Raw genomic sequence first — 16,054 nt, 5'->3', positions numbered from 1 at the left:
GTATAAAGAGACCATTATACCTCGAGAAGAGGAAGGAAATGCGCTTGTCCGGAGCACAGCAACCGCCAACAAAGAGGTCTTCGAGTGGTTCAGGTGGGACAGCATCGGAGCTGCGTGCAGTCCTCAATGTGGCGGCTGCAAGTGTGGTAGGTGCCCCCCTGGAGGAAAAGAAATGACCCTTAAGGAGGAGCGGGACCTGGAAAAGATAAAAGAATGCCTAACATACGTGCTGGCGGACAAACACAGCAACTCTCCCCACTGGGACACAGCTTATCCCTGGAAGACAGACCTCACAGCACTGCCAAACAATCGGCAGGCAGTGGAGGCGACCTTCAGAAACACTGAGAAACGTCTGGAGAAGGAACCTGTGTGGAAGGCTGCATACAAAGAACAAATACATGAAATGGTTTCAAGAGGGGCTGCCGCAAAACTCACAAGGGAGGAAATTAACAACTGGGAAGGACCTAAATGGTACATCAGCCATCTGGTTGCACCGAACCCTCACTCCTCCTCAACCCCTGTGAGAATTGTGTGGAATAGCAGCCAAGAGTTCCGAGGCATAAGTCTAAATGATCTCCTTCACAAGGGTCCTGATGTACTCAATCCCATCAGAGGTGTCCTTTTGAGGTTCAGGAGTGGACTCCATGCTGCACTGGGTGACGTAAAAAAGATGTATAACTCAGTGTGGCTGAAAGATGATGAAGTTCACCTCCACCGCTTTCTCTGGAGAGACAACCCTGAGGACAACATTGAGGAGTTTGCAGTCGTCAGAGTAAATATCGGTGATAAACCCGCAGGATGTATTGCCCAAGTTGCAATGAAGGAGACAGCCAACCTTCCTCAGTTTGCTGAAATGATTGAAGAACGGCGAGCTCTGACTGAGGACAGCTATGTGGATGACATCCTGACCTCACACGATGACCTCAATACGCTGGAGAGGATCACCAAAGGGGTGGAGGAGATCTTGAGAGCGGGAGGCTTCTTCCTGAAACCATGGGTTCTGTCACGCCAAAGTGGGAGGAGTGGAGCCTCTTCTGAAACAACTGTACCCAGGACCCTGGTACTGCCCAACCAAATGCATGATGGGGAGAACAAAGCGCTTGGGGTCGGTTACGAACCTGAGACAGACAAGCTTCGGTTGCTGACTTCTATCAACTTCTCTAAGAAAAGAGGAAAAATGAGGACAGGATTTAATCTGATCATGGAGGATGTCAGGGAAGGAACACCAAATCCCCTTACCCGACGCATACTTCTTAGCCAGATTGCCGCATTGTACGACCCGGTTGGTCTTGCCTCACCAGCCAAACAGAAGGGAGTGATGTTGGTACGAGAATCATTCCAGGAAACTGGCAAGAACAACCAATCTAAAGACACATGGGACGTCCCTCTCTCACTAAAACTTCGAGAAGCCGCAATAACGCTCTTTGAAGAATTTGTGAGACTTGGCCAGGTAAGGTTTGAGAGAAGCATCACGCCGCCTGGAGCCATAGGCCCACCAACAGGGATCACGTTCTCAGATGGGAGCGAATCCTCCTATGGAGCCGTACTCTACCTGCGGTGGGAAACCCGAGACAAAGTTGTAATGAAGTTGGTGGAATCCAAGGCTAAACTCACCCCTCTCGACCAAAAGGGAGATGTGATCAAAGCAGAACTCTGTGGCGCGGTCTTCGCTACCCGCCTAAAAAAGTATTTTGAGAAGCACTGCCACATTAAAGTCAAGCAATGGATTCACTTTGTGGACAGCCAAACAATCCTGGCAGCCATCCAAAAGGATAGCTACGGCTTCCAGACCTTTTTCGCAAATCGAATCGGTGAGATCCAGAAAGCCGGACAAGTGGAAGATTGGAGGTGGATTGAAGGCAAACGAAACATTGCTGACATACTTACCAGAGGTGCAACTCCTGAGGAACTTAATGAAGGGTCAGAATGGCAGCAAGGCCCTGAGTTCCTGAAAAGGCCTAAGACCGACTGGCCTATGAAGATGGCCAGTGAGATTACACCCTCTGCTGCTGAAGATGTGGGAAAACTCCAGCGGAAAGCCTTCTCAGCAGTGATCACCAGGGCCCAGTCAAAAGGAAGAACTGACCTTAACGGGTCTGACATCAGGGCGGACCTCAGACATGCAGGCAACGTTAGATCGACATCACCATCTGCGGCAGACAGACAGAGAAGGCCTTGGGCAATTGGTCTGGTACACCTTGTGGAACCTCAACGCTTCAGTTCTCTGTCGACGCTGTGTGGTTCCATAGCCTGGACTCGACGGGCTGCAGAAACCTGGCTGAGAAAATGCCAGGCACCAGAGTCATCAAAGTGGGAGGCAAACCGCTCTATCCTGTCTACTGAGGAGAGAGCGCAAGCTTTCCGAGACCTGGTCCTCGCAGCCCAAGATGGCAGTCAGTTCCTGGACTCAACACTGAACCGCTTGGTGGTCCACAAAGACGAGAGCACCGGAATCCTTCTCTGTGGAGGACGAATTCAGGTTAGCCGTGGAGCGTAAGTTATTGTGAAGTTGAACACTGCTAAAAGCCAAACCACTTTAATGGTACCTAAAACCCAGGATTGGCACAAACTAAGCTTAAATATATATGGCTAGCCAGCTAAACCAGCTTCATGGTATAGGCCCCTGGAATCAGTTACAGTACCTCAGGCACTACGTTTGACCATTTTTGTAGCATAAACACCATCAAACCGATGAGAGATTCGGATTTTCCAATGTTTCTCTATGGCGCTGAAACCTTAAGATGTCCGAGTTTCGGTCCCAGCGCAACTGATACTCAACTGCCATTGGCTCATCTGCATTCGAGGGGCGGGGCTTACCGATCAATTGTTTGCATGCATGGAATTACATTCAACATTTGCTAAAAAAATGTGCATGATACAACCAGAAATGCATGTGTAAGATTACAAATTTATACATTGTTATATATAGGTTCCAATAGAATATAACTGAAATCATTATCTATATTTGTGTTTTACATTTTGAAGTAAACTAGAGGAAATTCTGAGGAGATTACGTCAGGCCGTGTAAGTGCTTGAGACATTAAGTATTTTGTCTTTATGCACTTCCTGACTCTTTACCATGACAAGTTTAGAGCAATACTGCTTGAGTGATTGGATTAGCATCTATGCATTTGAATGACACTGTTATGCTGATTGAATTACGGCTGATGAGACAGGAATGTTTGGGGTGTGTCCTTTACCTACACAACCTTTGTTTGAATGTCTCCTCCCCTGCTGTATAATCCCTCCCCCTGAAATGTATATAAATTGCATTATTTTGTACTGTTAAATTAGACTGTTTACGGACGACCTGCAGCTACGCACAGAGAGTTCTCATTAAAAGAATAACTTCTGTTTGATCCCGAAGTCTCCTGGTCTTCATCTTCTGAGTTTCCTACACTTTAGAAGATAAAAGTTCACAACACATGGAAAAGTGCGCACAAAAAGTATGGCAATAAGCCATTGCACACATACCCTCTGTGAGTAACTTAACTCCGAAATACTGAAAACACACTTTTAGATGTCAATCATATTCAAGCTCCTCTCACCTGAGCTCGGAGTCAGTGACGTTTTCTCCCAGGCCTCCTATGTATAGTGTAGAAATGGACTTGTCCTCGGGAGGGTCCAGTCGAGGCATGGTGGACGCTCTCTTGAGGAGTTTATCCGCCACCGGGTCGTTGATGCCATAATAACGATCTTTAATGTTCTGATCGGCCAGAGGATCCTCAGGGTCTGTGGGCTTCTCGTGTCTGATGAGAGAGAAATGATTTTAGAAATGATTTTAGTGACTTAAAGAGGACCTATCATGCTTTCCTCCATGTTGATCAGTCTTTAGTGTGTAATGTTGCAGTTTGAGCATGAAAGCGTCCCTCCAGCGGGAGTTCTTCTCTATATCACAACAAACACGTCACAATATTCCTCATTTAATAATTCATACACAGAATAAAGAGGCGGGGTCTGGTTGAGTTAGTTAGTAGTAGGGCTGAACGATATGGACAAAATTTCATATCTCGATTTTCATGCCAGATATCTCGATATCGATACAATACGATATGACTACGTGTTCGGTGAAAAACAGAATCTGAATTGAAATGTGTTTGATTTAAGCCTACATTTCAAAAATGTGTGTCAGAAAATGTATTGTTCGCACGTACGATCACACAGGTTGATCAGTCTAGGCTGGTCCCTGGAGCGTATGATCAAGTGCATCACATGATCAAATGTTGAATTTAACCAGAGACAGGCGCGCTCAGAGCTGTCATATATCACTTCCGTATTGGCTTCAAGAGAAACTGGAGGAGGTTGCCACTTGGTTGAAACTTTCCCAAACACTTGACCAATCACAACACACTGCTCCAGCCGACCAATCTGAGCACACTGTGCTTTTCAGAAGGAGGGGCTTCATTGAGACAAGAACTAAACAGAGCGTTACTGACAGATGAGCTGCAACAATGTCAAAATAATGAGCTTTTTGAACATTCAAGCATGAAAACCTGTTCTAGGAGACTTTTGTAAAATGGCACAGCAGCCGTTTCCCACCCTGAAGAACAACACGAACTTCTGCTTGATTTAATTTTAACCAAATCAACATTTTAATATAACCATAGATATTAATTTCACCTGCTTGTTCTAATTTAAAAAAGGCACAAGTCTAAATGAAAAAATCATTTAAAGGATTAGTTCACTTCAAAATGAAAATTTCCTGATATTTTACTCACCCCCATCTCATCCAAGATGTTCATGTCTTTCTTTCTTCAGTCGAAAATAGTTTTTTTTTTTTAAGGAAAACATTCCAGGATTTTTCTCCATATAATGGACTTCAATGGGAACCAACGGTTGAAGGTCCAAATCAATGCAGTTTCAAAGGAAGGCCTTCAGAGGCTCTGCACGTTCCCAGACGAGGAATAGGGTCTGATCTAGCCAAACCATCGGCCATTTTCAAAAAGAAAATGTCAATTTATATACTTTTAACCTAAATTGCTCATCTTGCGCTGCTCTGCGACACACCAAGGATTGCGTAATCACGTCGGAAAGGTCAGGCTAGATGTAGGTAGAAGAACCGCCCCAAGCGAATGTGCGAAGACTAATCCAAACAACCTTCACCAAAAATCCTGGAATGTTTTCCTCAAAAAAATGTATTTATTTTCGACTGAAGAAAGAAAGAAATGAACATCTTGTATGAGATGGAGGTGAGTAAAATATCAGGAAATGTTCATTTTGAAGTGAACTAATCCTTTTAATTCTAAAGGTCAGAGAAAAACTTGAAATATAAACTATTACCGTTTTTGGTACAAAAAAAGTAAAAAGGTAACATTATAAGTGACTGATTTAACCCAGTTGACGAGTCTGACCTGTACGGACACTCCTCTCCTCTCTTACACTCTCCCTTCACCCAGAAGGAGCAGATATGGGGTCTGTTGCGTTTGTAATACGGCGTGGTTCGAGCCAGCTTCAGCAGCATGTCACTGGGGCTCTGCGCTTTACCCAGCATGCCCACCGGTCTGGTGCCATCAGAGTTCTGGATCTGACACACACAGGAAAACAAGACAATTTTACATTCTTTTCCGTGGCATTGGATGTCTTCGATGTAGGTTGTAGACATCACCTCTCTCTCAATGTTCTGAGTGTAATATTCCTTGTTCACGTCAGACCTCGGGATGTCGTCTTTAATAGACATGCTTGTGTCTCTGACCTGGATTGGAAGACCTGTAACAACACAACAGTAGACAAAAACATTATTTAAGGCCTTTATTGCCAAACTTTTGTGTCAGCTGAACCCATATTACCTGAAGTGCCAATGATATTTATCCACTAATATATTCACATGTGCAGGTAAACAAATAAACATAATATATAAACATAATATAAATATATATATATATATACACACACACCGATCAGGCATAACATTATGACCACTGACAGGTGAAGTGAATAACACTGATGATCTCTTCTTCACGGCACCTGTTAGTGGGTGGGATATATTAGGCAGCAAGTGAACATTTTGTCCTCAGAGTTGATGTGTTAGAAGCAGGAAAAATGGGCAAATGTAAGGATTTGAGCGAGTTTGACAAGGGCCAAATTGTGATGGCTGGACGACTGGGTCAGAGCATCTCCAAAACTGCAGCTCTTGTGGGGTGTTCCCGGTCTGCAGTGGTCAGTCTCTATCAAAAGTGCTCCAAGGAAGGAACGGTGGAGAACCGGCCACAGGGTCATGAAGGACCAGTGGAGAACCGGCCACAGGGTCATGAAGGACCAGTGGAGAACCGGCCACAGGGTCATGGAGGACCAGTGGAGAACCGGCCACAGGGTCATGAAGGACCAGTGGAGAACCGGCCACAGGGTCATGAAGGACCAGTGGAGAACCGGCCACAGGGTCATGGAGGACCAGTGGAGAACCGGCCACAGGGTCATGAAGGACCAGTGGAGAACCGGCCACAGGGTCATGGAGGACCAGTGGAGAACCGGCCACAGGGTCATGAAGGACCAGTGGAGAACCGGCCACAGGGTCATGAAGGACCAGTGGAGAACCGGCCACAGGGTCATGGAGGACCAGTGGAGAACCGGCCACAGGGTCATGGAGGACCAGTGGAGAACCGGCCACAGGGTCATGAAGGACCAGTGGAGAACCGGCCACAGGGTCATGGAGGACCAGTGGAGAACCGGCCACAGGGTCATGAAGGACCAGTGGAGAACCGGCCACAGGGTCATGGAGGACCAGTGGAGAACCGGCCACAGGGTCATGGAGGACCAGTGGAGAACCGGCCACAGGGTCATGAAGGACCAGTGGAGAACCGGCCACAGGGTCATGAAGGACCAGTGGAGAACCGGCCACAGGGTCATGAAGGACCAGTGGAGAACCGGCCACAGGGTCATGAAGGAACAGTGGAGAACCGGCCACAGGGTCATGAAGGAACAGTGGAGAACCGGCCACAGGGTCATGAAGGACCAGTGGAGAACCGGCCACAGGGTCATGAAGGACCAGTGGAGAACCGGCCACAGGGTCATGGGCGGCCGAGGCTCATTGATGCCTGTGTGGTCCGATCAAACAGACGAGCTACTGGAACTCAAACTGCTCAAGAAGTTAATGCTGGTTCTGATAGAAAGGTGTCAGAATACACAGAGCATCTCAGTTTGTTGTGTATGGGGCGGCACAGCCGCTGACCAGTCAAGGTACACATGCTGACCCCTGACCCCGCCCAAAGCACCAACAGTGGCACATGAGCATCAGAACTGGACCACGGAGCAATGGAAGAAGGTGGCCTGGTCTGATGAATCACATTTTGGATGGATGGTACTTTGACACGCACCACCTACCTAAGCATTGTTGAGACCATGTCCAGCCTTTCATAGAAACGGTATTCCCTGGAGGCTGTGGCTCTTTCAGCAGATAATGCGCCGCCACAAAGCACAAATGCTTCAGGAATGGTTTGAGGAGCACAAAAACGAGTTTGAGGCGTTGACTTGGCCTCCAAATTCCCCAGATCTCAACCCAATCGAGCATCTGTGGGATGTGCTGAACAAACAAGTCTGATTCATGGAGGCCCCACCTCGCAACTTACAGGACTTAAAGGATCTGCTGCTAACATCTTGGTGCCAGATACCACAGCACACCTCCAGGGGTCTAGTACAGTCATGCCTCGACGGGTCAGGGCTGTTTTGGCAGCAAAAGGGGGACCAACACAATATTGTGTTATGTCTGATCGGTGTGTATTATATATGTTGTGTGTGTGTGTGTGTGTATCAGGGTTATTCTGTAACTAAAAACTAACTTTTAAAAACATTGCTGTTAAGTTAAATAAAGCTGAAATATCAAAGTTGATATCAGTTGAAAAACTTAAACTAAACTAAAATTAGAAATGTTGCCTTGGCAATAAACTTAAATACATTTAAGCACTAAACATTTGAACTGGAAATGATACAAAAATTAACTAAACTAAACTAAAACTCATTTTAATTATTTTTTAATTTAAAAAATAAATTAACACCTAAAAGGTAATATTTAAAAAATATTAAACTAATGAAATGACAAAAGCACATATCGAAATTGCTAAAAATTAAACTAAAAGTATCATAAATCAAAAAATATAAGCTATTTTAATAAAACTTTAATATATTAAGCATTTTATTTTGATTGTTTTTATTTTAAAAGTATTTATTTATTCTAATGTTTCCTTTTTATGATTGAATTATTATGAATTATACTGTATTATTATATTATTAATTACAAGAACTACTTTCATAAATTCATGAAACCCTTGCCGTTTCCTTCACAAACCCCAGTTTGGGAAACCCGGATTTAACTGTTATTACACACATCTTGTAATGCGTACTCTTACATCATTTATAATCGTTTAACATTTGTTAAAGCAGGTCTGATTGATTCAGGTCTGATTGAGAGACCAGGCTAATGACCTCAGCTGGCCTTGGTGTGTAACTCTCACCGTACTCCAGGTCCAGCAAACACGTCTGGCAGACGTTCTTCATCTTACTGCAGGTCTGACACACCTCAGTCTTCTTAAAGCGCATCCGTACACCGGGACACCAGCGGAAGACGGTGAAGGGACGTGCACAGATCTGAAAAAACACTACTTTAGCCGCTTTTCTTTGCTATACCCCTTTAACCCAACGTTATATGCTGAGCTCACCTTGCATTCTTTGCCATACTTTTCCTTAGTCTGCAAAAACAAAAACAGTACAATTAATGAATATTACACAAAAAACGGAACGCTTCATTTCACCCAATAATGACACAAACATACAGAGCTTTTTCAGGTTACCTAAAACTCGAAATCACTTACCATGCGAATGTATGGATTTTCCCCAAGACATGTTTGACAGAGAATAGGGAAGTCCTGGAGGGAGAAAACTATGACAATCAGGACACCAAATGTAAAGACCCTTGACAAATATCATATTCAAATAAAAAAAGACTATATAGAAAGAAACTAGAAGTCATCAGTGCCATTAAACGCAAGAGAGAGCATCGGAAAACGCAACCTCTAAACAAATGTTTGCTTAAAAAAATATTAGTAGTATTTGCACTGTGGCACTGATATGTTAGACAAAATAATAAATACACTATAGCTAGTTATAATCCAGAGGGACATTTATATTGTTGATATACAGTAGTGGTCAAAAGGAAAATATTCAACCTTTATTAAAATTAGGGATGCACCGAATCCAACCCTGGGCTTGCTCTATGCGCGCCCCGCTGGTCAAACGTAATGACGCCGCTGTTGAAAGTGAAAATGGCACTCATGAACAGAAAACGTGGCAGTATGCTACTTTAAGTCAAAAGAAGGCGATTCAAGTTGAGCTACTCGTTCAATTTGCAATGCCGATTTGTCTCGTGATGACAAGGACCCTAAACAACAGCCGCTGTTAAAACATTTGCATATGAAACATCCGAGAGAATAGGAGTTGTGCATGAAGGAATCTACAGACAGCAGCCAAAATGTATTTTATTTTACCGTGCAAACAGCCAATAGATCAGATAAAATATAAATAAAATTAATAAAATATATAGGCCTACACTAAATATTTTTCACTTAAATAATTACCAAATTAAGATGACAAAACGATAATACACTGAATCCGTTAGCTTTGAAGAACCGGAATTAGGTAAATAGGTAGATAATATACTAAATATCTTTACATATATGGGTCAAAGACGAAACAGGGTTTTTCAAGCATCAAAAAAATAAATGTGTAATACAGCTTTAAATTTAGTTTTTTCCTGTACATTAGAATGTGTCTTGTTTAATTTTATATTTTCTTTAGCAAAAAATAATGACTATCACACATTTTTTACCATGATTTACAGAAGACACCCACTAAAATGTCATTCAGTGTAACAATATTTATGTATCAGAAAATCTCATTAGGCATATTTAAAACAGGAATCATTTGATGGCATATTAAAAGAATTTTTAAATCTTTATACTTTGCCACTATCCTTCAAACCACTAGGTTTACCTATTTGCCAGCAAGAAGTTTTTGTAAGGAAGTGAAAATCATTTAAAATATAATAAAACATTTTGTATGATCACATTATTTCATAAATTTGAATGATTACAGGTTAGAATAAGTATATTGTTTAATTTTTTACATAAATGTATCTGTTACACTGAATGAAAAAAGCATTACCCTAAATGACGAAACTTCTACTTCAGCTTATATTACAGGCCATAAGCTGGCCATCTATATCAAAAAGTGAGCTTGACCAGTAAAGTTAATCAAAATTATTCACAACATCTACTTATTTAAAAAAAATTCTAAATATAAATGTTTTTTTGGCATTTCACTGAATGACATGCGGTTTTGTAACTTAGGATACCACACCATGAAAAGGTGGAATTATCAAATATTTAAGAGCAATGAATTCACTTTTCTGCTGCGCCACATGGTCTTCAGGGGGCCTTTGGATGATGTCACAGACTGTCGAATGACTATCTGTTTTTTATATGATTTCAGAATGGCTTCTTGATCCTGTTACACTGAATGATCTCTTACAAACTGGATTTTCAGGACAAAAGTCCCCTGGTTATTTAAATACTTAAAAAAATAAGTAAGACATAGTCCTTTTAATATAACACAGCCAACACATATTTGAAAATGCCAAGAAAACAAATATATTTTTTTACTTGTTATTTTATACATTTATTTAAAGATGTAATGGCAAAATCAAAGTCCGGACCATTACGCAGAATGACAATTTTACACTTTGGAACATTATTTCCCCTAAATGTTGACATTTTATTTTGACAAAAGTTATTTGAAATAGTAAAGTAGACAGTTTACTTGCATTTAACATGTTTTTTATGTATATAAAATGACTTTTGTAAACATAATTTGATGCGGACACCAAAATTGTGACGTCTCGTCTTTGACCCATATACTATTCTCTTAAAACCATCATTTCGTTATTTTTACTAACCCAAATAATGATTCATCCGCTAGGTTGTACGTGAGGGGGAAAAAATAGGTTCCTTCCACTTAAGAGTTGAGCTCTTTTTATTTTTATATATCTCTTTACATAAATACTATTTTCTACTTTAAAAAAATAACTTCGCTATTTTACTAACCCAGTGTTTTGTATGTGAAGCTGTTTCACGTGAATATTACCACAGGAGTGAAGCACAAAGCTTTGTTTAGCCTAGAAAGGAAATAATGGTCAGAGAGCACTTTTTCATTCTGTTTTGCGATCTGGATATGGTCACTCGATTTTCCGTGAATTTTAACAATAGGCCTATTAGTCCATTATATCCCAATGGACAATGGACATCTCGTTTCTTTTCCCAAATCTTCACTCGCACCCATGTTCGCAGGGGATTATAAACGTTTCTTCCTTTCGTTTGCTTATAATTAAGTCTATTATAACTATTCACATCCTTTACTGTGGGAAAGTATAAAAAACACTGTAAGACGAATACCTTTTTTACTTCAAATTTTATTTAATACAGTTTGTTCTTGTTATTAAACTTGGTAAGGCGCGTCAAGTTTGGTTTATTTGAATAGCGCATTTCACACACACGCCGGTGATTTTAGTTTCGTTTTCTCTGGCAGTGAATAATCAAACATTGCCTAAATGTCTTGACCCTGTGGAAAATAAAATCCGCTCTTCAGACCTTTTACAAGTGTTGCTTTGCAACATCAGTAGAACATATGAAGACGAAGATATTCGAGAAGGTGTCTATTCAGTGTCCCATTCCTCTCAAAGCGCAGAGCGGTATAGCCTATATGACGCATCTTTGCGGGGAAATAGTATGAATCAAATATTTTTCTAACTAATATTTAATTTTCATATATTCTTGAGGTTACCATTATTTACTGAAAATCGTTTTTGTTTTATAGGCTGTGTTGTTTCACTGATGGAAGTGCTAAAATAAACACGCATGGATGTTTCAGCCTCAAATGATTTCGAAATGTAGGCTATATATCTGGCATAGACTACAGTATTTAAAATAGCATATATGCATTAGTTACATTCTCAATTTAATTTACAGAGCAATCCCTGCTAAGTTTTTAGTTTAACTAATACTATAGAAGAGGATTAGTGTGTGTCGCACACAACAGACTCGCAACGGGGGCGTGGCATCACGATGGTGGCGCTCCATCTTGATGTCGACACAACCCTATAGCGCGCGCCTCCTGCGCTCTCCGTTGGGTTGTTCTTTGAAACGACAGAGGACGACTCGGGGTAATTTTTCTATAAACCATCACGAAATAGCGGCGGGAAGAACAGACACGACAACGTTTACTTTAGTAAACTTGACCAAAACAGTTAATGGTCAATAGCATCCCTACACTGCTGTGGACGTTGTTAACTTCATTAATGTGTTTACTGTGATAATGGACTGAGGATGGCAGTAGGATTCGGTATTCGGTTTCGGATTCGGCCGAATCTTAACCAGTGGATTCGGTATTCGGCCGAACCCCAAAAATCTGGATTCGGTGCATCCCTAATTAAAATTTTATAATACATTTTAGAAAAAGATTTTGTAAGCATATTGCATATGAAGACATGAAAAACATGCAAAAAAAGGAGAGAAAAAAAGGAGAAGAATTATTAAAATTATTAATAATTGATTTTTTTTTTTTTTTTTTTTCATAGTGAAATAAAACCTGTAGCTGTAGTTTTGCTGTTTTTTGTGCCTTTAGTGTTTTGATCTTCCCTCATGTTTAAAATATTTTCCTCATATTTTGATGATTGAATCAAACTTGTATGGGCATTAAAGTGCCCCTGTTATGTGTGTATTACAACTGAGAATGTAAAAGGTCTGCAAAGATCAACGCGCACGACAAAACAAATCCACTTTAATGAGATTAATTCGGTAAAACCAAGTGGTAACCTCCCTCAGTTTCTCTTGATGCCAATACGGAAGTGACTTAAACTGCAATTCATGGACTGGCCACTAGAGACAGACTCCAGAAGGAGCAGAATCTCATTGAGCTCATGTTAAAATGCCCAACTTTACAGCAGAAGAACACATGTTTACAGTCTGGGACAAACTGTGCTTTTGGTCTATACAGCAAATTTTGCCCTTCATGACGACTGTGAGGGGGGTGAATTTTTTATATTCATTCGTTTACATTATATAAAGCCTTAAAGTTCTGCATAATTAAGGGCGTGGCCACTTTGAGTGACAGGTGGATAGCCATTTATCTGCTGTCTGTTAGTCATCACGTCACTTCAGCTCCGCTCACGTCCCGCCTCTTTGCCCATTTTCAGTTATCCGGAAGTGATGCGCTAAGATGGCAGAGGCCGGCTTAGAGTATCTGGAGCGAGTGATTTCAATGTTAAGTCAATAGAAAGGCGCGTTGATGCCTTTGAGTCCGCCTCATTTGCGCGTCCAGCGAGTGATTTTATTTGGTTCTTTTTGTGCATTCGTGCGTTCGAAGCGAATTCGCGCCTGGCGCGAGTTGAAAAATCTGAACTTTGGCGTCTATTTGCACCGCGTTAACCAATCAGGAGCCTGCTCGCTGCTGTCGCGTGGTAAAGTGACGTGATGAGAAACCCAGCATAATTTAAAAATACTACTATTGTGTCACAAAATGTAGTTTTAAGACTTTTTCAGGTGAGAATGTAGTGGTTTAAAGCTCAAATCTGTGGTTTATTTATAAAGAGAGCGCCTATTTAAAAAAATGTATCTTGCGTTTTTGGAGTTGTGAGATCCTCAGCGCTCATTAACCCGGCGAGAGCAGCCTTATCTCGGCCAGTCCTTCTGCCGTCTGCCGCTGGCTCTGATGGCCTGTAGTGGTTCATCTTGTGTGGATCTAACGGGCGATCTTTGGTCTCATGAATCTATAATTTGTTGTCTGCCAAATCGTTTTGACTGAGGGCAAAGAGAAGTTTCATAACTTTATTTTTTTAGGATATTTAAATAAACATGCAGTGAAGATAATGTAGGAGTTGCCTGGACCACATTTGAGTGGTTATTAATGTTTAATATATATTTTTTTTATGAAAATGAAAAGAGGCAGAGCGGTGTTTTATGACATTTCTCCTGGAGCGCCTTGAACGCACATCCAATTTTCTGTGGACACGCGAATGGATTCAAAATGTTCAAGCGTCCAACTAGACGCGATTTTGACGCTCTATTCGCGTTTGGTGTGAACGCAGCATTAAGGTCTGTTCACACCGGGACGATTTTCGCACTCGTTTATTGCCAAAGTTTAACGCCTCGTGACTAAACAAAGCGCAAAACGGCAGGCGTAAAAGCGTCATTTAAAAAAAAAAAAAACGCCTTGGGTTTGTTTTTTTATTTTGATGTGGCACGTTAAAAACTGGCTGACCAATGAGATCGGCGCTTTCGTTCACGTGCCTGGAGCTGCTGAAGTGACATTAAAACACCACTTGGTGGCGCTCAGGCACAAAACGGTCTTGCCAAGCACACATTGATACGACGACGAAGTAGTACGTACACAAAGAAGAAGATGAGCAGCTAATGCTGCTTGCCAGTTAGTGTGTGAATGTTTTTGGCAAGCATGTAAATACTGTCTCTCTTCTTCTTCTGTGTGAAAAGCGAGTGTCAGAAGCGTAAAGTGGAGCAGCACCACCTTGTGTACCGGGATAATAAACGTTTGCTTTCTGACCAATCACAACTCTGAGCCATCTGACCAATCACAGCAGAGCAGCTCTCAGAGAGGCGGGGTTTAGAGAGAAGCGTTTCAGACACTGAAAGAAAAGATCCTGATGCTGCAGTGGAGATTATGAGAAAATTCAAACGTTTTTTTAACCTTGGATGCATGGAAACCTGTTGTAGGAGACTCAAAACAACATTAGGAGCCTTTAAAGTAGCATAATGGGGTAGTTTAAAAAACAAATATCCCATTCCGAAAACTTTATGTAGGCCTAAAACTTTATGTAAAGCTGCTATACAATGCTATAAATGCTATACAAATAAAATTAACTTGACTATCAGATAATTTTACCTTTTAATTACAAGGTTTGCCGGGGATAATATAAGTACACAAGTCAACAAAATAAATAACATTGCTCTAGTGGTTCTTGATTATTTTAAATCCAAAAATCTTACATATTGTGCCTTTAATCGTCACATGTCAATCTATTTCCAGCAATAAGTGCTTTGCATCTACTCTATCTCTGCTGTATCTTCACAGATGCTGTATAAACTCACTCTAAACTGCTCCCTCAACAAGTTCTAGCATGTCATTCACCTCATTAGATGAGCTAAAGATAGTTTCAGCAATCACAGCAGCAGCACAGATGATACTCCATCGCTCACGATCAGACAGACAATTCAACACATCACAGTCTGGGTGTGCAGGGCATTCAGACAAATCACAACTCTCACTCATGTTTACATTCATTTAATTCATTAATGCATTAATTCTGATGCCATTAAGTGTAACAAGTTATTATTTGGATTATTGATTATTTGCTAATATTTGGTTTGTGGGAAATAAGCTGTCATGAAGACAATTGAAGAGCTGGAGCCATGGACATCAGAGACAAATGGCATATATAAAGCCTTCATATTAACATCCTAACGACAAAATACAACAAAATATAAAATAAAAGTTATTTTTAAGTTAGTAATAATCAAATGAGCAGTGCGTTTCATCACATTGAGTGACCTTATTCATTATATTTTATAGATTTTGACAGTTAACAAGCCTTTTCTCAAAGTGTAATGTTTGTTTGCTTTTGCAGTTTTTCATTTGTCTCTTCTAAACTGATTTATTTTATGGACTGCACAATAAAAATCAGTAAAATAACCTTTTATCCTAATAAATAATAACAAATATTTGACATTTATGTGAAGATATTTGTAGAAAAAAATATTAATTATATTTATATTCTAATAACTTACACATTTGAACACCACGCGCGAGCGTAATACTCGCTATTCAATAACTGTCAGATGATAATTTTTCTTTCTTACAGTAAACGAAGAAACAGACAAATTTTTGCTGAAGTCTGAAGTGTATTTGTTTGATATTTATTAATTAAAACATACCGAATCTTCCCAGTTCTGTCTGTTGTAGGTGTTTGAGCCCAGGGACGTCGCCATGTTCCGCGGCGCGC

General features: G+C 41.0%; 1 protein-coding gene across 1 annotated transcript in view; it reads right to left on the bottom strand.

Annotated features, from left to right (window-relative positions):
* The window catches only part of LOC307139889 (pre-mRNA-splicing factor RBM22-like), a 28,722-nt gene extending 12,668 nt beyond the window's left edge, over nt 1–16,054 (bottom strand). The window contains exons 1-7 of the mRNA XM_079839035.1: nt 15,987–16,054; nt 8,802–8,855; nt 8,649–8,678; nt 8,445–8,577; nt 5,606–5,706; nt 5,352–5,524; nt 3,549–3,749 (exon numbers count right to left, since the gene is read on the bottom strand). Of these exons, the coding sequence (XP_079695161.1) occupies nt 3,549–3,749; nt 5,352–5,524; nt 5,606–5,706; nt 8,445–8,577; nt 8,649–8,678; nt 8,802–8,855; nt 15,987–16,040 (746 nt within the window). The 5' untranslated portion in view covers nt 16,041–16,054. The remainder of the gene's footprint in view (nt 1–3,548; nt 3,750–5,351; nt 5,525–5,605; nt 5,707–8,444; nt 8,578–8,648; nt 8,679–8,801; nt 8,856–15,986) is intronic.

Source organism: Gobio gobio (genome assembly GCF_949357685.1).
Source record: "Gobio gobio genome assembly, chromosome: 16".
NCBI classification, from domain to species: domain Eukaryota; kingdom Metazoa; phylum Chordata; class Actinopteri; order Cypriniformes; family Gobionidae; genus Gobio; species Gobio gobio.
Note: the sequence above shows the minus strand (reverse complement) of the source record. Positions and strands in the feature narration are given on the sequence as shown.